The 23024-nt window shown below is 56.0% G+C and overlaps 2 protein-coding genes across 4 annotated transcripts; one reads left to right on the top strand and one right to left on the bottom strand.

The window, feature by feature from the left end:
- Positions 1-443: 443 nt before the first annotated feature.
- RAD51D (RAD51 paralog D) lies at positions 444-7598 on the bottom strand. Of its 3 annotated transcripts, none has more exons than XM_084272810.1 (10): positions 7257-7598; positions 6031-6092; positions 5769-5887; positions 4943-5024; positions 4712-4846; positions 4184-4279; positions 3908-3998; positions 3079-3149; positions 2037-2204; positions 444-1363 (listed from the first exon to the last, which is right to left on the bottom strand). In XM_084272810.1, exons 1-10 carry the CDS (start codon positions 7336-7338, stop codon positions 1280-1282), a joined length of 990 nt encoding a protein of 329 aa, XP_084128936.1. In that variant the 5' UTR covers positions 7339-7598; the 3' UTR covers positions 444-1279. The 3 variants fall into 3 exon arrangements, with proteins under 3 accessions (XP_084128936.1, XP_084128935.1, XP_084128937.1); XM_084272809.1 differs by having other exon boundaries at positions 4943-5027; XM_084272811.1 differs by lacking the exon at positions 2037-2204 and having other exon boundaries at positions 4943-5027.
- Positions 7599-10387: 2789 nt separating this feature from the next.
- Positions 10388-21785, top strand: UNC45B (unc-45 myosin chaperone B). Its single transcript, XM_084272997.1, has 20 exons — positions 10388-10558; positions 10695-10864; positions 11697-11733; positions 12038-12213; positions 12732-12821; positions 13285-13452; positions 14024-14192; positions 14465-14635; positions 15384-15555; positions 15863-16163; positions 16554-16648; positions 17304-17445; positions 17883-18023; positions 18206-18333; positions 18748-18814; positions 19178-19291; positions 19394-19509; positions 19830-19947; positions 20038-20193; positions 21035-21785. The coding sequence occupies exons 2-20, from the start codon at positions 10703-10705 to the stop codon at positions 21299-21301; spliced, it is 2790 nt and encodes a 929-aa protein (XP_084129123.1). The 5' UTR covers positions 10388-10558; positions 10695-10702; the 3' UTR covers positions 21302-21785.
- The last annotated feature ends 1239 nt before the right edge of the window (positions 21786-23024 follow it).

Below are 23024 nucleotides of genomic sequence, written 5' to 3' on the forward strand. Positions count from 1 at the left end.
CCCAAAAGAGTATAAAACTCCCTCAGCTACAATTAGCTGATTGCCAGAGAAAGAACACCCCTCTCACTCCCCAGGTCACAGCTGTGCTGCAAGCCCAGGACGGGTAGCTTCAGAGGAGCACAGCCCACCCACTGTCACCTTACCCAACCTCTTCCCAACCAAATGGCACCCTCCCCCTTGATTCACCACCCCGTGACTGCTCCCTGGTGACTACGCACAAGAGCGGCACCTGCTGCCATTGCCCAGAGGCTGGGGTGAGGATGCTCCCTGGGCCTGGCCCAGGGTCCTCCCACAAGTCAGGGGAGGCAGGCAGTGAGGAAGCTCCCTCAGCTCAAGAAGAACTAAAGGGTTTTTCTCTTAGGCTTTTCGCCTTTGAGAGCTTTGCTTTGCCTACAGGATCCCAGGCAGAGAGAGAAAATAGCAGCACCTGGGTTTGGTTGAACTTGTAAGTCCCAGCTCTTTATTCACAGCTTCAAGAGGTATATGCTAAAGGCTTGTAAGGAACAGCCTCCTCAGCACCAGCCTCCAGCAGACAGGAAAACCATCCTCCCCCTGGCCCCAGCCAGCCAGGCAGCAATCCCTGTGGCAACCCCGGAGCCTGCCCAGCGCAGTGGAGAGCAGCTGGGAAGCACTGAACCGAGGAGAGATTCTTTTCAACTTCACCACGTCCCATTGAGTAGGTCCTTGAGCATCAGACAGGGCCAGCTGGTGTCAGTCAGGACTCCTCCACCCCAGCTGGTCCATGACATTCATGCATTAAAAGCAGCTCTGTGCAGCACAGCATGGCAGCAGGTCCCTACAGCGCCTGCTGTTATCATGGGGACAGCATCAGCTCCAACATCTGATGGTGTCACTCAGCAGCAGCCTGTCCCAGCCCTGCTAGGGACTAAACCTCAGTGTCTTTAATTAACAGTGGTCACCATTACCTGGAGTCCAGCTCCCCACCACAGCACTGGGCCAGATCTTTCTTTTATCTCTGACTCAAGATCGCAAGGGTGATCAGAGCTCCAGTGAGTTACTGGAGTTACCTCAGAACAGGGCTAGCTCTGCTGCTCAGAGACAAAGCTGTAGCAGAGGAGAGGACCCAGCCACCGTGGGCTGCATCTGCTGGGGCAAGGAGATCTCCAGGGATCCCCTCACTCATTTTCTCCCCAGCACAGAACAAGATCTTCTGCATGTTGGTCCTTCCCAAGGCTGCAGGACTCAGAAACAGTCTGTAAAACCTTCAGTGTGCTTATCTGCCTTTTGTTTTCACCTTGACATTTGCTGTTGTGCTGCATCACAGCCCCGGTGTGGGTGTTGCTGGGCTCGGCTCCTGCATGTCACCATTTCCAATATCCAGCTCCACCTGTATCCCCGTCGGCTGTGAGAGACAGAGAGAAGCTCCATCTCACACTGCTGGAACTCTCCAGGCAAACCTGCACACTGCCCCAGAGCCAAAAATCCCCAATTTCACCCCCTTGAGGAATTTCTTTCTGCCAATACCCTCATTTTAAGTGGGTCTGCTGAACAGAAACACAAATAGGGAATGCAGTTTAGTGAGGAAAGAGCATCTTGCTCCAAGACATCCCCAGACACACTATTATTTAGCACACCCACGCTGTGTTTTGCTGCCCAGCACATCACCAGATCTAAACCCACCCGGCTCAGGCTGCAGAGCGGGTTCAGAGCCGGGAGGCTGAGGCAGGGCTGCAGCTGCAGCCAGCTCTGCGGGTGTCACAGCCAGCTCTGCAGGATCCCCACTGCCCACACACCGCCAGGAGAGCGGGACAGGCACGAGGAACACGGTGACCTGGACTGGGTGCCACTCCTTTGGCACGCCAGTCACCACAGGCTGGGGCTGCGGGGAACAGATGCTCTTCTCTTCCACAGCACCAAACTGCGCTGCACCCGCTGCTCTCCCATGGCTGGGGGTCACCCAGTGGGGCCTGACCCTGCTCTACACCCAGAGCAGGAGCCTCCCTCTGCTCCAAAGCCGGGTCCAAGCCACAGAGCTGCTCCTGCACGACCAGGGGGACCCGTGCAGGGAGCCTCACCTGCCGGGGTGACTTCGCCAGGGAGGCGAGGCGCTGCCTGGTGCCCTTCTCCCAGGGGGCTGCTTTGCTCTCCAGCAGCACCCGGGTGCTGGGCACGAAACTCCAGGAGCGCCCAAGGGCTGGCTTCAGTGGGCTGGTGCTGCTGTCCCTTGTCACCTGGTTAGTCACCTGCAGCACAGACAGGCTTATCAGTGCCCAGGGCAGCAGTGCCACTCTGAACAGAACACCAGAGGAATAACTGCCAGTCTGCTACTTCCACAGAAGGTTTTTCTTCTCCATCCTGACTCTTCTTCCCTGGCACACCCATCCCCTCCAGATGCATCCCTCACAACTGTCCCAGACACACACTCAGGCAGAAGCTCACTTGTACCTGCACACTGCAGTGACTCCTGGTGCTGAAGAAGCCACCTGCAAGGTTCAACTTGGAGCCTCCAACCATCCTTCCAGGCACCCTGTCCTTGTCACTTCATCACTAATCAAAGGGCAGGGTTGTCTCACCACCATCCAGTGCCAGGTTCAGCAGACCACTATTACCCTTCCCAATTTAAACACATTAATTGTGGTCCCAGCAACCTGTCTGGGGCCACTGAAGCAAACGCAATTGCTTGGCCAAGAGCTGAGGACAATTAGAATAGAGCCCCTTCCAGCCCTCTGGGATGATGCAATGCCTGGCAGTTGCTCCAAGGTAAGGAAGCAAGAGGTTACTTAGTAAGCTGGCCAGCCTCTTCAGTGAAGGGTGTTATATCAAAGATAAATACAGCCAGCTTCCAATCTGTACTTAACCCTACCCTGCTCAGCCAAGTCAGAGCCTCTAGTTGAGGACAGCACTAAAAGCAGGCAGCAAGTCAGCCCTGTTCTTGCTCCATGTGTGCTGGAACAAGACATCCACAGGCTGCAGAGACCAGAACTGCTGGGGAGCAGAGCACTGTGTGATACACACCTCTCCTGCTCAGTCAGAAGGGTTCCCCCCACCCTAGGGGTCCCAAAGCCTCTCCAGGGCTCCCCCCATGGCACAAAAAGGACAAGGTGCAGGAACACTCACCACAACAGCAAGGCTGAACTCCCTAGCCAGTGTCTTCAGCTCCCTGGCCAGCTGCATCATGATGGCCAAACCTGGAGGAGGACAAAGTACGGGGGTGTTTGGGGATCAACCCAAAGCACATCTTGGAGGCACATGACATCTAGAATTGCACAAACCAGATGCAGTGCCAGCGCTGGTGTTCAGGGACACCTTCAACCCATTCCCATCACCAGCACCCCAATGCACCCACTGCACCCACACGCTCCAGGGCACCTTAGCCAAATGGACAGGCCATGGAGAGACCACTCCCCAGACTGTCCCCCTCTCCTTTTCCCACCTTACAAGCCCTGAGGCCAGGAAACCCTACAAAGGCACCAGAGGCTCCAAAGCTGGCCAGGTTGATTTAACAGGTACAGGACCCCTCTTCTCCAGCTCACAGCTTCATTTCCCTCAGCCTGTAGCTACAAGGGGAACCCCTTGGCACACAAGACCCTCTGGAAGGTGTTTGAGGGGCCTCCCTGGCATCTCAGGAAAAGAAAGCCTCTCATACTCCTGATTTATGGTCCTTCCTGGCAGAAACAGGGGAGCTTGGCAACCTGTGCCAGCAGCCACCATGTATCTGTGACACTGCAAGCCTGGGGGCCTGTCATTCAGTGCCTCCTCTGTCCTCTTGCCAGGTTTCAGACCTGTCATGAGCTTGCACAGCCACAGCCAGTGCAACTGCAGATTCCCCTTTCAGCCAGGCCCAAAGAAAAAGCTGGGAACAGCTGCACCAACAGCCATCCTGCCCCAGGCACAGGACATCTGGGAGGAAGGGTCTCCTCAGGACTAGCAGGGGTCTGCAGCTCACCCTCTGCCTGCTTGCCACCCAGCAGCGGGTACACCACAGCCGACACCGAGTCAACCACCACAACCTTGAACGGCCCCGTGGAGCTCACAGCCTGAAAGACAAGAGGCACCGGGCGCTACGTGGAGCGGCAGCTGAAGCAGCTGTGGAGATCCCGAGCTGCAGAGGCTCATATATCCCCGGGGAAGGCTGATCTGGTGCCGCTGGTCAGGCACAGCAGCCCTGCTGCCCTCCTTGCAGCTCTGGGGCAGGGAAGGGGGCTCGGCCCCTGGCTCCCACCTGCTGGGAGAGGCAATCCCGCAGCTCCTGCAGAGCGCTCAGCATTCTGTAGACATCAAACACACGGGCCACCTGGATCCGCTTCAGAGCCTCCAGCTGTGGCACAACAGCAGCATCAACAACAGCCTTATCCCCTCCAGGACCCACCATATTCCTCCTGCCCAGCTGCTACCAGCTCTCTGCACTTACACCATGCCACAGAGACTGGGACCCTTATTTCTTCCACATCTGCCTCCAGCCCACGAGCACCGCTGGCCCCACTGCAGCAGCGTGGGCTGAGCTCAGGGACCAGAGCTGTGAGGAACTGCAGCAAGCCCTCCCCTCCTCCCCAGGAAAAACATCCCAAGTGCAGCAGCTGCCCCTGAGCACAGCACCCACCCGTCCGTGGCAGGAAGAGTTTGGACCCGGTGGGGACAAAGGCAGAGCTGGACAGAAAGCCCATCTCTGGGGGCTGTCTGCAGGCAGGAGCCAAGGTGGTTTCAGCATGAGCAGAGGAGCAGCAGCAGGACCAGCTGCAGGGGAACTTGCCTGTTCTTCCTCATCCTCTGCCCGAGCTCGAAGCATCTGGTAGAGACGGGAGGCGGTGAACCCCCCCGTGGAGTCAAGGAACAGGACGTGCTGCTTGAGGCCCAGAGACACGCTGGCTGCGATGCTCAGGCACACCTGCAGAGGCAGGGACCAGGCATCAGACAGGTCTGCCCCACGTTCCAGGAAACATCTGCACCCTGCCTGTCCTCTCCCCTCCTCTGACACACTCACCTGCGTCTTCCCACTGCCTGGCGCTCCCATGAGCTCCATCACCTCTCCCGTGTACAGCCCAGAGTCCAGCAACTGGTCCAGGCTACTGGTTGAACACAAAGTGGGATGATCAACACATCTTCAGCCAGATCAGCAGGGGCATCAGGAAGCAGCAGTCCCTGGAGAACCCTTCCCAAATGCAGCCAAATGCTCCAGGCTCTGCTCCTTCCCTCCCACCCCCCTGCTCTCCATGTTGTGGACAAGAGCAGATCTGCACTCTGGGGGATGCAAGAGGACAGTGTGGAGCTGGAGCACAGCAGGGAGCAAGGTTTGAATACCCAGGGTTCCTCTGCATAGCCACTGTAACAGCCCAGTGAGGAGACCAGAGAAAAGAAGGAGTAAGGACATGCAGGAGAGCAACTCCACTCCATGCCTGATCCAGTTTGGACCATCATCGCTCAACAATCCTCACAGATGCTCAGCCCTCCTCCTCTCTGGAGCCCTCAGGAGAAGCCAGAAGGCAGCATGGGCTAGAAGTAAGACACAACCACTTCCCAAAAGGTGTGCAGGCTCTTACAAGGACAACAGCAATGTCATTCCCTCCAGGGGAACAGACCAGCTGGCTCTGCAGCCACAGGACATGAAGAATATTCACCTCTTGCTCATAAAAAGCAGAGCCAGGCTGTGGCTGAAGTTCCTAAGGCAGCTGCTAGGGATGGTTTGGACACCACGGAGCCTGCTCAGGGCATCCCCACGCTGAACGTCAAAGCTGTGCTGGGCAGCCAAGACCTTTTGCACCAAGCCCAGCCCCAGGCAGCCTTGCTGGCCCGCTGAGCAACGTACCCACCTTGAGCTCCCAGTGGGCAGGATGGCCGTGGAGCTCTTGAGCTCCTCATAGAGGTCTGCTCCATTGGCAGGGAAGGCAGAGAACTGGGCCAGGAGCACACGCCTCACTGCCACCAGCACCTGGGGGGTAGAAACACATCTGGAAAAGGATGGCCCAAGGCCACCAATGTCCACTGCAGAAGACCCACCCCCGCAGACAAGCCCATCCCAGCTGTGAGCTGAGCAGCTCTGAGCTCCCTGCTGATTCTGGAGTCACCTTTTACCTTGTAAGACAATGAACACTTCTGGGCAACATCCTCCAGGTCTGATGACACAAAGTCCACCACTGCAAATAGCAAGGGACAAGCAGTTGGAAGCCAGACCTGGACAGACCACAATCACCAAAGAACCAAACAGTCCTGACAAAACCTGCCTGCACTAGGCCAAAATACCTGTGCCCCCTGCCATCACTGCAGGTGGGTGAGCAGGAGGCCCCACAGAATGGGGTGTTGGAGATTTTCCTCTGAAATGGCTCTGCTGCCCGCAGCAAAACTGGTTCTTGCAAGAGAGACCAGGGAGAGAAAGTGGTAAAAACTCTGTTTTGTTGGAGAGCTGCCCGGGGCACTGGATGGCTGGGGACAGCCATCAGAGTCCCTCCTGCCAGGGACACCGAGTCTCAAGGGGCCAGTGACCAACCCAAAGGACCAGCCTGGAGTACACCAGAAGGGCTGAAGCCATAGAACTCACAGCTCCACCTCTGCTCCCAGGAACCACTCCGAGATTATGTTTTCACACAGATGTGTGTGTTATTGGTTACAAAGCGTTAACCAGGAATTTTCCTAGGGAAAACAAGGATTACAATGTCCAGGGCTCCAGCACCCACAGGGCCTCACAGACTCCATTTAACAGGAGTAAAATGGTGTTTTTCTCAGCTCTAGTCCAGTTTCTCAGAGCCAGGAAGGAATCCACCTGGAGCACCTTCCTCCCTTCCTGTGAGCAGGAGGTGCCCAGGGTGCAGCATGCCAGGAGCAGGGGTGCTTTTCAGAGGAAAAGGTGCACAAACGCTCCTAACAGCAAAACCCTCTGCAGCGACCCCCACCAGGTCCTAACACTCCTCCTGTCCCACAGGGAACCCCTGACTCACCTTACCCACCCAAGGGGACCCAGAGGACACCCAGCCTGGATGGCACAGGAGGGACATCGCACCACCACCCTTCCAGGGCACAGGCTGCCCTGGGCACAGGCAGGGGGCTGCAGCCCCATGGTGCCGGCAGTCGGTACCCGGTGTGCCCATCGCAGACAACCCGCAGCCAGGCTCCTTCTCCGCGGCCTTTATGAGAACTCCCTGCTGCAGCTTCTGGGCTGGAGGCCAAAGCCCCCAGGGCGGGAGACGTTTCCCAGGGGTTGCCCCACAGCCCAGACCGCCCGGTCCGGCAGGTGTGTGTCCCGCAGGGGAGGGCAGGGCGCGGGGCACGGCGCTCCCCTGCCCGAGCCCCCGCCAGCCCCTTACCTGTCCTGATGTCGTTCGCCCTCAGGAGCTGGATCATCTCTTCGGTGAGGCCGGGGCAGAGCCCAGCCCGCAGGACGCCCATGGGCCTGGCCGCCCCCAGGACGGAGCGCCAGGGGCCGGGAGAAGCGCAGAGCTGGAGGAGCCACAGGAGCGCGGCCTCGGCCCCGACCCCAGAGCGGCTACACGGGCGGGGGCGGCGCCGCCCGGGCTGTGCCCGGGGCGGGGGGCAGTGCGGGGGCCCGGCCAGCAGCTCCCGCCCGCGGGGGCCGATCTCGACGCGAGCCCCGGGGCACAGGCGTGGCTGGGCGAACACGGACAGCCCCACGCGGAGCCCAACGCGCGCCTTCCGCCCCCTCAGCCTCCCGCAGCCGCGCTGCCCGGCGCCGTGGCCCGGCCCCGCCCGCCCCCTTCCTGCGCGCAGCGGAAGCGCCAGGCGTGGCGCCCGCCTGGGTCCGCAGCCGCCATCGAACCCCCCGTGCGACCGCCAGCCCCCGGCTCCCAGCGAGGCGGCACAGGGGATCCCCCGCCGCGCCCCGCAAGCAAACGGGGCTCCGGGTGCTGCCCGGGGGAGCACTGCCAGCCGCCGCCTGCAGACGCGGCCCCCGGGAAGGAAACCCCCCCGGCCCAGGCTGTGCGCTCCCAGCAGAGGCCCGGCCAGCGCCAGGGCTTGCGCGGGGGCTGGGGCAGGAGGTGGAGCAGGGGGAGTCTCCCATTTAATAACCCCCGAGCTACCACCACCTGGCTTTAAACGCCCACAGCACCGGTCCCAGCAGTGCTCCAGGCTCTATAAGCAGCAGAACCAGAGCCTGGCTGTGTTTGGGCTGCAGTGGGTGGGTGAATAAGCTAGTTTATAGGGGAAATGTTACAGAAATACGAGCTAGGCTGAAGGAGTGAGTGTTGGGTTGCTCTGAGCTGCCCTTGCAGAGCTCTGTGTGCCTGGGTAGGGCCTGTTTTGCTCACAGAAGCCTCACGTTCAGAGGTGGGCTCTCTGCTGTCGTGGCTGGGTAGGCCCACGGTCCCTTGCAGAGCTGGGGGGGCCTGAGGCCCTGAGGCCAAGCTGGTGGGGCCTGAGGCCTTGCTGGGAGCGCAGCAGGTGTGGCAGGGAAAGAGGCTTTAGTTGTAGCCTCTGAAGTTAAGTTTGAGAGATGAGCCTGAGCTCTGTGTCCTGGGCAGAGCTTGGGGGGCAGCTCTTCAGGGGGTTGCATGTAACTCTAAGGAGAAGGGGGTGATGCTATGCCAGAGAAAATCTGAAGCTTGGGTGCTGAGTGCAGCTGCCTCTGCAAGCCTGCTGCTGCTCTGCTGATGCTGGAGCTCCTCATGGGGCTTTCTGGAGGGTAATTTCACCACAGGCCTGTGCAAGGTCCTGGGTGAGATGGTGGCTTAGAGACAGGGTTTGGCTGCCTGGGGTTTGAATTTCCCTAGGAAAATACCTTTTTTGGCTTGCTCAGTGGAGGCCTGAAGAGGTTTCCGCATACTTGCTGCTCAGGCTGCCTGCCCAGGCAGGGGCTACCCCAGAGATCCTCAACACATCTGCTCCAGCTGCAGGAAGGCACAGGGACACGGTAACTCCTGGGGCTGGGCACTCTGTCTGGGGCAGTGTAACCACTGATACCCTGTCCCAGTGAGGGGCCAAGGGGAGCTATGGTCACTCCTGGCTCTGTCCTGAACAGTAGCAGCATCAAACACAGTTTTATTTTGTAACTTTGTTTATTTGAGGCACCTGCAATGCTGCAGCTTGTAAAAAATGAAGCGTTTATTCCTGATAACTTGAGAGAGGGCATGCTGCGTACACCACGAGCACTGAAATGAAGCAAGCTGACCCTTCCCCTACATCTGATGCAACATTGGAAGGGGTTTCTGGTATGTGAGCCCTAGCCAAGCCACTGTACTGAGGCTATCCAAGGCAGAGGTGGCCTCTGGCACCCTCCACAGATGTGGTCCTGGGACCTGCTCCCAAGCAGGTGAAGGTATTTGGGCTGCCTGCAGTTGCTGTGCAGGTGATACGATCCAAAGGGATTTCCAAATTGCTTTGTGTCCCCTCCTGCCCAGATACCAGGGACCAGCCAGTGCTGTTGGTGCAGGGTGAATAAACAAGGAGACCTGAACAGCCCAGTCCTGGGCCAATTCTTGCTGTATGAGATCCACAAGCCACTACACTGATTGCTGATGTGATAACCAACTTATTTCCACAGCAGTGTCTCAGTGAGGTGTGTTCTCTGCTACAGCTCAGCTCTGCAGTGTGAACCTCATCGGAGCCACTGAGCTGATACTGGTCTGGCCTCAGTCCCTCCCCATCCCTAACACCAGTATTTGTTTGTAGCTGAGATGCTCGTGGGTACACTTGGGAAGACAAGGCCTGTTTTGGGAGAGAAGCTGCCAAGGAGAACTCTTGGCTTGATTGTCACCCCTGGGAAATGGGGGGGTTTGAAAGGCTCAGCTGTTTAGGAGCTCAGTACTGCTCTGTCTACTGCCATCATTCAACCTGAGACTCGAGACACTCATCACAGCAGTGGGACAGTATTCCCAGTACACATGACTGTGTTGGGCTGTGCCAGTGGGCTGCCAAATGAGGGGAAGTGGCAGTGCCAGCCATGGGTGGGGTTTCCAGTGAGGTGGGCTCCCAAAGGCCCTGTGAGGAGGCACTGGGTGCGAGTTGTCTTTCTGTCCTGGGGTGTTCTGGAAGGTGCTGGCTGCAGCTGCTGGCGCGGGGCTGCTTGTCCCCGAGCCTCAGCTGTCTCATGCTTCCCTAAATAGAAAGGGAAGCGGGTCTGAGCACTGTGACAGGGGTCAGCCATCCCAGCCACGGGGTTTTTTTGGCACGATCCCCCCTGTTCCTGCTCCCCATGCCCTGTGTGGCTCTGGAGGTAGAGGGAAGCTGGGATTTGCCCCCACGGGTGGGATGGGATCCCCTCTCACTGAGGGGGACTGCTGACCACCTGCACACAGATGTCCCCCCGCGCTGGGCTGGCTGTGGGGGCCCTGGCTCACAGCCCTCCCCAGGCACTATATAGCATGGGGAGTGCTGAGGAGGGGACAGGCTGTGGTGACAGGTGACGCTGACAGGCAGCAGGAGCTGCCAGGTCCTGCCCAAACTTGGAGCGGGAGGCGAGCTCTTTCCTGAGCCCCACGAACCCTCAGTAGTGCTGGCAAACGTCTTTAATTCTTCTTTTTATCATTGCTGTTGTCGTTTTTCTTTCTTTTGTCAACTGACTTCCAAGGATCCACAGCCATAGGACAAGCTGCTGAGCAGCCACAGCCTTGAGGAGAGACTTTGGTCTGCGTTCTCCAAACTCTTCAGCCTGGTAAGCTGCTGTTATTAGTACGTCTGTTAATTATCTGTCGGTCTCATGGTGAAGCTCAGCTTGGTGGAGTAGGCAAGGGACCCTGGTGACCCCGGCTGCTGAAAACAGAACATAAATCAATGCTTTTTCCTTAAAGCTCTGCAGATGGAGGATCCCATCCAGCTGAAAGAGGAGGGCAATAAATACTTCCAGGCCAGTGACTACGAGAAAGCTGCGCAAAGCTACACCCGAGCCATAAAGCTCAACAAGGACAAGGCACTGCAGGCAGTGCTGTACAGGAACAGGGCAGCCTGCTTCCTCAAAAAGGTGAGGGAAGCCCCCAGCTCCCCTGGGCAGCACCCAAGGGGAGAGGAGCGGGGAGAGGCAGGCAGGGGTGCTGGGTGCTTCGTCTGTTCATCAAGTGGTTGCCAACTGATGTGAAATTATTTGCTCTGTGCTTGTGCTGGAGCTGTGAAGCTGCCTCCCTGCTTTGGTCCTGGTGGGGCTGGGTATGGTGGTCCTGCTTAATCGCTTTGAAGCTCCAGCTTTTGGCAGCCAGCCTGCTCCAGGCGTGTGGGGAGCTCTGTCAGCTGTGGGTTGGGGCACAGGGGTGTTGCTCGAGCTGGCTGTCCCAGCACCAGAGAGGCAGACACAGGTATTTAACAACACAGAAAGGTATTGGTATCCGTACCCAAGCTGTCTCCACCCTGTGTGGACAGCTTACTGTGACCTGCTGCTGGGTTTCAGCAGAGTCATTGCATGTTCCTGAATTTTCACTAGCCCAGAAGTGACCCCAACCCAGAGCAAGCTGCAGATTGCCTGTTGTGGTGTCCCCTCTCCCACCAACCTGTTTTGGCAGGGGGGTTGGACTCAATGATCTCTTGAGGTCCCTTCCAACCCTGACAGTTCTGTGAGTCTGTGATCACCGCTTGTGATGATGCCATCATCATCCACATATGTTGTCACCTGTGTCAGACCTTTTCCTCTTCCCCCATCAGTGGTGACGAGGCAGCTCCGTCCCCGTCCTTCCTTCTGTAGGCTGCTGCTTTCACTGGGGTGTCCTGTGAGTAGGTGGGAACAGAGAGGTCACAGTGTCCATCAGCCACGGGACGTGCCCTGCTCTCCACTGCTAACAGACCTCTCCCTTCTGCTCCAACAGGAGGAATATGCCAAGGCAGCCTCAGATGCATCCCGAGGTAAGGAGGGGGCTGCTTTGAGAAAGGAGAGCTGTGCTGCTGGGTGTCCTGGCTCCAGCCTGCTCTCCTGTCTGCTTTTGGGGCATGCTGAGGCGACAAGGGAATTGGTAGAGGAGGTTCAACAGAAGATGCACCCTTTCCCTGTGTTGGTACAATCGGTGCCAATCGGGGCCCGGTTCACTCTCAGTGTTAATAACAGCCGTGTCTCCAGGAGCTGTAGGCACTGTGCAGCCAATCAGAGTTTACACAGAGGGTTTCTGAGATACAAACCCTGATGCCTGGTGGCTTTGGATCCCTTTCCCAGCTCTGGACATCGACACTTCGGATATCAAAGCCCTGTACCGGCGCAGCCAAGCTCTGGAAAAACTGGGGAAACTGGACCAGGCGTTCAAAGACGCTCAGAAATGTGCCACCCTCGAGCCCCACAACAGGAACTTCCAGGAGACCCTGAGGCGCCTGGGGGCCAACATCCAGGAGAAGGTAAATGCTGGGGGCCCAGGCTCACGGGCCAGGTGTGGAAGGTCCTTGCTCTGGATTACACTGCTGGATGGTTGGTTGTACTGGAAACTCAGAACAATGTTAGGGGGATAAATAGGCTCCACTAACTGGAAGTTCATAGTTGGTGTATGTAAATTGAAGGGTTAAATTAAAAAGCATGGCAGCTCACTCCTGATGCTGCCCTGGTCCTGAATGTCTTGGTAAGGTCCCCACAAAGACTAGACCAGCTTTGGACTACATCTGCAGTCACCACGTTGACTTGGTGGGTGCTGTGAAGAAGTCCCTGCATCCCTACTACTGTGAGATCTCAAATGATGGCTTAGGGCTGGTTCTGTCCATGTTGCCGAGTCTGAGGGGGGTAATTGATGTCTCTGAGAAGTGTCACCTAGTTTGTTACCCAGCTTAGGTTGTGGTTTGAGGGTCTGTGGTGTCAAAGTGATAAAAGAAAACTGCTCCTAAGTTTTCCCCCCTGATGGTCCATGCACTCTCTGTTGGCACAGCTGCACATTCAGTTCTCCACGGACTTGAGGGTGCAGAAGATGTTTGAAATCCTGCTGGACGAGAACAGCGAGAAAGAAAAGCGAGAGAAGGTGAGAACTGTCCTGGACCTGCCAGGAGAAATTGCTGTTGCCTATTATCAGAGGCTGCCCTGAGGAGCAGGAGGCTGTGCTCCTTCCCCACCTCTCCCAGGTGAGGAGCTGGCAGACACTGCCCTCAGAGACATGACTGAGAGGGGAAATCCCCCAAAGAGGCATCACCCTTGGGATTTGGGAAGGTGGAGCAACCTTCCAACATACCAGAGGTGGGATCAGACTGGACTTGTGCTCAGGCCTGTCTCTGCCACCTTCCCCATGTTTCCCTCCAAGCAGTGGCCAACCTCTCTTGGACAGAGTGACACTGATCCAAGAGAAGCTGTCTGGTGGGGCCGGAGCTGGTTGTCTGCAGCTGTCAGGAGATGACCACCCCACAGCTCCCACTGGGACATCCTGGCGCTGCACGGAGGTGCCGGCAGGGCCGTGCCACTGACCCCTGGTTCCTCTGTCTCCCACCCAGGCTGCCAATAACCTCATAGTCCTGGGCAGGGAAGAAGCGGGTGCTGAGAGGATTTTCCAGAACAATGGGGTCAGTCTGCTGCTGCAGCTGATAGAAACCAAAGATCCTGAGCTGATCCTGGCAGCCGTGAGGACGCTCTCGGGCATGTGCACAGGACACAAGGCTCGGGTAAGTAACGGGGTGCTCGAGACTTCCACTGCTGTTGCCTTCACCTGGGGGAGTGGAAAACTGCAGTAGGTCACCATGTTTGGGAGCAGTGGGGCTTCTTCTCCTCCTTCCGGCTCGTGCAGGGAGGAAAAACTGAAACCCTACTAAGGAGATTTGAAATTGAGGGGGAAAGACCAAAATTAATTATGCAAGTGGAGGCAACAGAGACTCTTGAAACTGCCACTGTTACTCTGCTCCTCATCTCTGGGGTCAAAGCCATGTGTGTACCTTATGGTTCCTGCACTCAAGAGGCTCTTTGTTCCCAGCCTGGTGTGTGCACCTCTTCTGAACCCAGCCCTTCTCAGCCCCCTTGTTGGAAGTGCTCTGTTCCATTACCAGCCGGTCGAGGCTTTAGGAGTTGCCTTATCAATGCAAATAAGAATAAAAAGCAAAACTGCCTTGTACTGACTCAGGATTCAGGCTGGAAAAGCCTTTCTCCATACAAGTGGAGCCTGAGTTCTCTAAAGCAGGCGGGGAGGGAAGGCTTGAGCCTTGGCTGACGGCTGCCCTGCTCTCTTCTCCCTGGGGCCAGGCCACTGCCATTCTGCATTACCTGGGCATCGACAACATCTGCATGTGGATGTCTGTCAGCAACGAAGAAATCTCCCTGGCTGTCTGCAGCCTCCTGCAGACCATCTCGGACTGCTTGCTGGGCCAGGGGAAAGAGGAGCATCACGGCAAGCAGGAGGCTGTGGTGCTGGGTAAGTGTGTGACCTGGCAGTCCTTCTGTCTTGCCGTAGAAGTGGGGTGAGCAGGGAGGGCTCTGCTCCTGGGATGTCCATCTTATTCCGTAGTGAACTGGGGTCTTTACCCTCCAGCTGTCCAGGATCACCACCTGTGCACAGCCCTTACCCTCACAGTGTTTAGAACCCATGTTCCAGCCGTGCAGTGGCTTTGAACGGCTTTCACCAGGTTCCTCTCCTTTCAAAGACAGTTCCTTGTAACTGACTGCTGCTGTCTTGCTTCTCTGTAGATACTAAAAAAGATTTGAGGATGATCACGATGCGTTTGCTGGACATGCTGGTCAGCAAGAAAGTATCTGGGCAAGGGCGAGACCAAGCTCTCAACCTGCTCAACAAGAATATACCGAGGAAGGACCTGAAAGACCATGACAACAGCAGGACCATCTTTGTCGTCGACAACGGTGAGTCCTTCCCCTCCATCCTGTTCTGGTCTGGGAGGTGTGGGGCTGTGTATTCTTGCTTGAATACCTATAGATCTGATTCTCTCTACAACAAATCCTCTCTGGCTTTTTTCTGTGCGTGTACACGGTGTTAAAGTGAAGAGAAAAACCCACCTGTGTTAGGAGAACAGGAACTTTTCAGTTTCTAAAGGACTGACTGAACTTCTCTGGTTAGTTTGTGTATTTGCTAATGCCAGGAGGATTCAGCTTGGATAAACTGTCTGGCTTAGGATGAGGTGAGCGCCTGCGGAGCTTGCTGGATCCTCAAACCAGTTGTTTCTACAGCTGGAAGGGGAACTGGGGTGGGGTGTATGTACTCACTCTGATAACTTCTGGTGGAAGTTACTTAATAACACTTTAGCAAGAAGGGGCTTAGGACATCCAGAGTAACTTGAAAGTCACCGAGTGTCCCCCAGCCTCAGAGGTCAGTAGGTTTGATGTCTCCTGACAAGTGACTGGTCCAGCCAGGGACCAAGTGCAGAGTTCTGCATATCTCCCTGAGAGCTGGATGGAAGCCTGAGGCTGCAAAGCTGCAGAAGCTCCTCCCCAGTGAATATTCAAGTGCCTTCTGTGTTTAAGGTTTATGTGGATAGGCTGCAAAGTAATTGAAAACTAAATTGTCCGTTTCTCTACAACCCCCAGCAAACAGTATCTTGAGTTTGTACAGCCCCTGTCCCCTCTACCAGCTGCACCTCTCCATTGTTTCCAGGCTTAAAAAAGATCCTGAAAGTGGTGGGCCAGATTCCTGAGATGCCTGACTGCCTGCCGCTGACAGAGAACACCCAGCTGACTGCCTCCGTGCTCCTAAATAAACTCTACGATGACCTGCGCTGCGACCCCGAGCGGGACAACTACCGGGTGATCTGCGAGGAGTACATCAAGTGAGCCGGGGCCGGGCTGCGGGGGCCGGGCTGGCCCAGAGGCACAAGAGCAGGAGGCACTGGGAGCGGGGTGAGGCACTCACAGGCCACTTAGATGCCAAATCAAGGCCCTGGGATACTTGGGTCCTCATGTTGTGCTTCTACCTGCTGGGTCACAGCCTGTGCGTAAGTTGGGGCTCAGCCGTGTCCCAGATGATACCTCAGGCGCAGAGCTCAGTTTCCAGTCTGAGGGAGAACATTCCCTGCTCAAGGGCATGAGAATTAAGCAGCTACTGTTCCATGTGGTAACTCCCTCTGTTCCCTGCAGGAGCAAAATCGACCCGCAGAACATGGACAAGACGCTCCATGCCATCCAGATGGTGTCTGGAGTTCTGCAAGGGCCCTTTGACTTGGGCAACAAGCTGCTTGGCATGAAGGGAGTCATGGAGATGATGGTTGCCCTGTGTGGGTCCGAGAGGGAGATTGACCAGCTCGTGGCTGTGGAAGCTCTCATCCATGCCTCCACCAAGCTGAGCCGGGCCTCCTTCATCATCTCCAATGGGGTGACGCTCCTGAAGGAGATCTACAAGAAGACCAAGAATGAGAAGATCAAAATCCGAGCCCTGGTGGTAAGGATGGTGGCCCCTCTCCCTACTGCCTGCCATGCTCGCCAGCTTAACCCCGGACTTGCGAGAGCAGGGAGGTCCTGGGAACATACTGAGTTCATTCACCTCAGTGGGGGCTTATGGTGCCTCCCCCTACAAGGAAGGGGGATGTGGCAGGCCAGGGGAGCACATGGATTATTGGTAACTTTGAAGGCAAAAGTGGTTAATCTTCTGTTAAAGGTGTCCAACAAGAGCCCCAAATGTGACTACGATCTCTTGGGTCATTCAGCTTGTAGAGGATGCTTCCTCTTTGTTAGACCTGGCTTCAAACTTTAGATAGGGGATTGGGCTGTTTGGGGGCAGCAATACTATGGATAAGCTTTCTCATAGGTGTGTCCTCTTCATCCCCCTCAGGGTCTCTGCAAGCTGGGCTCAGCAGGAGGTACAGATTATGGACTGCGGCAGTTTGCTGAGGGCTCCACAGAGAAGCTAGCCAAGCAGTGCAGGAAGTGAGTGGGTTTACTCTTTCCTTCTGTTCCACGTGCTGGAAGATACAATCTGCTCCCTTCCCCAGAGATCCTGCCCACAGTGTCCCTCACTGTCACTGCCTGAGGGCTGCCAGTGCCCCCAGGGCACTGGGACCTGAAGAGCATCTGTGCCTCAAGCAACTATGCGTTTGTTCTGCCTCAGTAACCAGACAAGCCTTCTCCCTCACTTCCCACTAGACCTGGTGCCTCATCTTTGCCAGAAGGGCACAGCCCACCCCATGCTCTCTAGAATATGCACAAGCACCTTCTGAAGGTGAATTTACCAGGTAGACTAACCAAGGAGGTGGGATGAAGTTGGGAAGTGACTGAATGAATGTGTGACCGTTGCTGCTGGCACAGACAGCAGGGCATTCTGTGTTTCATGTGATGGTGAAGGCAAAGCTGTGCTGAGTAGCTGTCTTGGTCTGTCCTTCCCTGCAGCATTTAGATCCCTTCCCTCGAGATGTGACCTTCCTCCCGTGGCCCAAGGGAAGCACCCACAGTCTTTAGGAAGTGCAGCAAAACCTGAACACATATTTGGGCCTGAAACCTCTCAACATCCCTTCTTCCTCCCTCTTCTCCCAGAGGAATTAGTCCTGGGTCCCAAGGTAAAGGTGGATGTTTTTCTTTCTTCCAGGTGGTTGTGCAACACCAGCATTGATGCCCGGACCAGGAAGTGGGCTGTGGAAGGGCTGGCATACCTCACCCTGGATGCAGATGTGAAAGATGACTTTGTTGAAGATGAGCCAGCCCTGCAAGCCATGTTTGAGTTAGCCAAGGTCTATTTCCTTACCTTGTTCCCTCATCCCTCTGGTAGCATCAGGCTTTCCCAGCCCTCCAGCCCAACACTGTCTCCCCAGGCAGGAGGAGCTGTGACCCCAACCCCTCACCTACAGTTCAGCAAAATGTCAGTTTTGCCTGTGCCATGGAGACACTTGAGGTTGTTGTCACTCTGTTCTTCTCCCAAGGCTGAGGGAGGGTGCTCATATCTTTACTGTCAACAACTGCATGCAAACCAAAGGCATCAAGATGTTGACAGTGATGTCAGATAGCCTCTCTGACCATACAAAGCTCTTCTTTTCCCCTGTCTTGAGCTACAAAGCCAGGGACAAGGCTAAGCACGCTTCAGCTAGAGCCAGACCAGCACGATGGCAGTCCCAAGGGACCTGTTTCCTTCCTGTGTCCTCCTCACATAAGCTTTTATATTTCTGTGCAGACAAGTGACAAAACTATCTTGTATTCTGTGGCTTCTGCGCTGGTGAACTGTACCAATAGCTACGACACCAAGGAGCTGGTCCCTGAGCTGGTGCAACTGGCAAGATTCTCTAAGCAGCACGTGCCTGAGGAGCATCCAAAGGTAGGGTGTCCTCAGAGCCGAGGAGCTGGGAGGAGATGCTTGTGCCTGGGACTCTTTGGTGCATCAAGTATCGCAGGTCTCCTGTCTCAGGCTGAAACGGCTTTGCTGTCCAACCAGGCTTGGCTGTAGCCATCAGGAAGGCAGCTGCTACAGGGCTAATCCCTTTCAATGTGTCCCCCCAGGACAAGAAGGATTTTGTGGTGAAGCGGGTGAAGCGGCTGCTGAAAGCCGGTGTGGTCTCTGCCTTGACCTGCATGGTGAAGGCAGACAGTGCCATACTGACCGACCAGAGCAAGGAGCTCATTGCCAGGTACCTTCAGTGCTGCCATGGGAGCTGGGAGTGCTGCCCAGCCCGTGAGCCACTGAGATGGCACCAGGATTTAGTGGGGAGGGTGTGTTCTGTCTCGGGGGTGAGAAGAAAGAGAAAAGATCTAAACCCCTAATTTTTCTTAAGCAATGTCATGTTCTGACCTTGAAGGGCTGCCTTGCCAGGATGCACTGTGAATTCCTAGTCCTCAGTACTGGTTTGGGCTGGAATGGAGTTCATCTTGCAGGCCTGGACACTTCTCACTGTGCCATTTGTAGCTTCCTCCCAGAGCGCTGTGGGCACTGGGGTTTGCCTGGTGGACCCGGCACCCCTGCGGAGCTTTATCCCCCTTCCCACCAGGGACGTGGGTTATGGCCTCCCCACGTGGCTGTTCTAAGTGATGCTGTGCTTCTGCAGGGTGTTTCTTGCCTTGTGTGAAGACCCCAAGGACCGTGGGACCATCGTGGCTCAAGGGGGTGGAAAGGTGATTGCTTTTGCGCTTGCAGCCCGACCCGACGCGCGGCTGATGCTCACTGGGAGCCCGACACGTGTCTGCAGGGAGGGGGGGAGGCAGGAAAGCATGAGCTGTCTCGGGAGCCCCTGGGGCCCGGGCTGACTCCCCAGTCCCATCCCTGCAAGCTTCCAAAGCAGCAGATTCTTCTGAAACAACCCCCTGTGTGTGAGCTACAAGCTCTGGCGTGGTGCCTCTTTGAGAACAAAAGCAGGGAGTCACTCTGCAGCTACAGTCCAGACCTATTTCTGCAACAGACACATCTTTAGGATATTTTTAACTTATTTCAGTATATTAAGGGAATCCTTAATTGAATGCTTTCCTGTGCATCACTAGGCTCTGATACCTCTGGCTGTGGAAGGCACAGAAGTTGGCAAGATAAAGGCTTCTCATGCTCTGGCAAAAATTGCTGCTATCTCCAACCCAGACATAGCATTCCCAGGGGAGAGGGTAAGTGTAAACAACAGAACAAAGATCTTGATAATTCCTTTAGAAAATAACAGTTGTCAAGATCTGAGAGCTGGAAAGCAGTGACCTGCCTTCTCTTCTTAGGTGTATGAGGTGGTGAGGCCCCTCATCAGCCTGCTGAACACAGAGAGAGATGGCCTCCAAAATTATGAGGCTCTGTTAGGTCTCACTAACTTTTCAGGAAGGAGTGATAAACTCAGGTGAGTTAAACTGCTTTTTCACTTACTTTCTTCCCCAGAAGTGAATGGGAGTTTCGGTTCAACAGTCTTCTTGCAGGGCTATGCAGGCTGGTCACTTTGAGCTACCTTTGGCAAAGCTAGAAGGGTCTCAGAATTAAAAGATTACTAAAAAGAGGACAAGAGTGGTATATTTTCATCTAGAAAGAGGAATTTAATCTGTGTTAGGGAGTGAATCTTGTGTCATGAGCTCCGTGCTGCAGACACTGATTTGGTTCCAGGCCTCCCCTGTCTGCCGTCCACACTTTGTATGTTGTATTTCACCTGACTGCTTCTCAACACAGGATGAAGATAGTCAAAGAGAGGGCCCTGCCAGATATCGAAAACTACATGTTTGAGAACCACGACCAGCTCCGCCAGGCAGCCACGGAGTGCATGTGCAACCTGGTGCTCAACAAGGAGGTAACTCGCGGGCGCCCGACTCGCTGCCTGCGCCGCGCCGCGAGCCCCTGGCGAGGCCTCAACGTGGCTCTGGATGTTGGGGGGGTTTAGGTTCAGGAGCGGTTTGTGGCTGATGGAAACGACCGGCTGAAGTTGGTGGTGTTACTGTGTGGTGAGGATGATGAGAAGGTCCAGGTTGCAGCAGCGGGAGCCCTGGCCATGCTGACTGCAGCACAAAAGAAACTCTGCTCCAAGATGACTGAAGTGGTAAGGCTGTGAGTGTGGTGTCCGGCGGTGCAGACGCTTCCTCGCGGGGCTGGCTCGGTGACGAAACGCCTCTCAGAAGGAAGATGTAGTGCACCGGTTGGGCAGAGAGGAACTCGGTGGGGAAGCTGAGACCTGGCTGTGCATGCTCCTAGTTCATCCTGGCACAAAGGCAACCAGCCTGTGCCTTACTCTATTCATCTCAGAGCTGAAACATTTGTATATAGCTTCTCCTGAAGCTAAATCCAGGGTGCTATTGTATAAGCCCTTAAAGCTTTTGATAAATAACCTGAAATCTGAGCCCTGTTTCACTCAGAAATGAGAAGAGCTCAACAGATAACCTGTTGAGCCATCTCCATTTCCTGCACAGACCCGTGTCCCTGACAACTCAGCTCCTGCACAGCCCCATGTCTGTGAAGAGCTGTGGCAGAGAACTCCTTAACCAGCCTGTGTGCAGCATGACAGGGTGTCAGATTCCAGGGCTTCATGGGATAAAAATGATTCCTGAAGCCAGAGGAGGGGCTCAGGAAGGTCAGTGGGGGCAGCAGGTGCTCTGCTCTGCTACCCTACCTGTGCCAGTACTCTGCTTGGATTCTTTGTGGAGGTTCTGCAGCAGCCCAAAGATGAGATGTGTAGTTCAATGAAAGCTTCTGACCGTAGTGTGACAACAGTTGAATGTTGTTTGGAGTCAGGTTTCCTGAGGTATTGGATTCTTTAACTGACATGAGTGTGGCAGAGGTGAGTCCCTGCGCTTCTGTCTGCTGAGAAGTGCCTTGCCAAACTCATTCTTGGTTGAGGTCATCTTCAGATCAGTACTAATGATCTCTCTCTCTCTCCCTTGAAGACCACCCAGTGGCTTGAAATCCTGCAGAGGCTCTGCTTGCACGACAACATGAAAGTGCAGCACCGAGGGCTGGTCATCGCTTTCAACTTAATCAGTGCTGACAAAGAGCTGGCGAAGAAACTGGTGGAGACAGAGCTCCTGGAGATCCTGACCTACATCAGCAAGAGAGAAGGTGACCCCAAGAAGCAACACATCATTAACACAGCACGGGATTGCCTCACAAAGTGTATGGATTACGGGCTGATCAAACCTCTCTCTCAGGCATGAGGAAATAATAAAGCACCAGAAAAAAGGGCTGAGTGGGGGAAAAGGCTTCTGAGAAATGTGGAAAGGTGAGGAAAATTTAGTGCTGTTGTCAAGGCATGGAATAGTTTGGGGACAATGTTGGAGGATCAGAAACTTGTGAGGAAAAGGGGGATGTTTTTCTGGGAAATTTGGAGTGTCCATCTGAGTGATTCCCAGATGGAGACAGCCCTTTGCCCCCATTCAGCCGGTAGCGATGGATGCTCCATGGCCCAGCTGTAACAGTTGTGTCAGAAGTGTGCTGGGAGGTTGTTAGAAAGAACCTCAACTTCTGGAGTTCCTAGCCATGGCAGAGCAGGGAGGGTTAAATGAATTGTCCTGTAGCTGGGAAGTATGTGGGGTTTAGCTGTGTGCTTTTTTTGTTCATTTCTGGTATTTTTAAGCAGCCTGAAGTGGTGTGCCCGAGGAGTGAGGGTGGTGGATGGACTCTTAATAAATTCTCTACTTTGTCCCACGTGGAATTCCTGTTCTGCTTTTACTGAGCAACAGTTCCCCCTGCAGCCTGCACCCCGCCCGGGGAGCTGGAGTGGGGGTAGCACAGGCTGCTCACGTGGGCACGGGGAGTCACCCTGAGAGGCTGTACGAGGGGGCAGCACCGGGGGGTGCAGCGGGTTCACAGCAGGGCACAGGGTTTGGGTCAGCAGCAAATGCCAGTACTACCTCAGTTAGGGAAGAAGAGGGATGTGAAGCACACACATGGGTTGGTCATAGATTAAACCTTTATTACAGCAGTGTTTACAGTCAAGCACCACTGCTGTGTGCAGGCTGGGGACAGCACACACAAATCAGCCCCCTGCTTTGGCTCCTCAGTGCTTCACGCATGAGTTCCAGGGCACGGGAGTGTTCCTGGTCACGCTTCGTGCCAGCGCTGCTCACACAACGGGCAGGGCAGGGCGAGCGCCGGGGCTGAGCAGAGCCAGGGCAGCATCTTCTTGTGCGTTAAGGAAAAACGAAGCAAACCCGTGCTGTGAGCCCTGCAGCTCCGGCCCGGCTGTACCTGGGGGCATCAGGAGGAGTGTGGGCAGCAGGTGACAGGAGGGGATCCTCCCCCTCTGCTCTGCCCTGCTCAGGCCCCACTGCAGTGTTGTGTCCAGTTCTGAGCTCCCTGGGATCAACCAGCCAGGGATCTCCTGGAGACAGTCCAGAGGAGGGACAGAGATGCTGAAGGGGCTGGAGCATCTCCCCTGGGAGGAAAGGCTGGGGGAGCTGGGGCTGTTCAGCCTGCAGAGCAGAGCCCGAGAGGGGATCTGATCGGTGTTTATCAAAGGCTGAAGGGCGGGGGGCACAGGGCTGCCCGCACCCCCGCCTGAAACCAGCCCCCGCTTCCCGTCCCGCCGCTTCCCCCAGCGCCGCCCGCTCCTCCCGCGCTGTGTTCATCCCCCCACAACGAGCTTCGATTCCTGCCCCGCCGCGCTGTTCTAACGGCTCCACCCCCACGCCCGTGGCCGCGCGGAGCCGCCGCCGCACAACGCGGGAGCCGGGACCGAACTGGGGCCGCAGCTGGCGGCGGGGAGCCGGAGGAGGGCGCCCGAGCCCGGCACCGCGGCGCCACGGCCGGACCCGCCACTAACGCGCCTTCCTGTTGGAGCCCGTCCGGGTTCGTCGGCAGTGCTGCGCGCTGCCATTGGCTGCTGCTCAGCGGGGGCGGGGCAAAGGCAGGAAGGTCCGGCCTCGGCGTGGTAGGGGC

Source organism: Gallinula chloropus (assembly GCF_964237585.1).
Source record: "Gallinula chloropus genome assembly, chromosome: 19".
NCBI classification, from domain to species: domain Eukaryota; kingdom Metazoa; phylum Chordata; class Aves; order Gruiformes; family Rallidae; genus Gallinula; species Gallinula chloropus.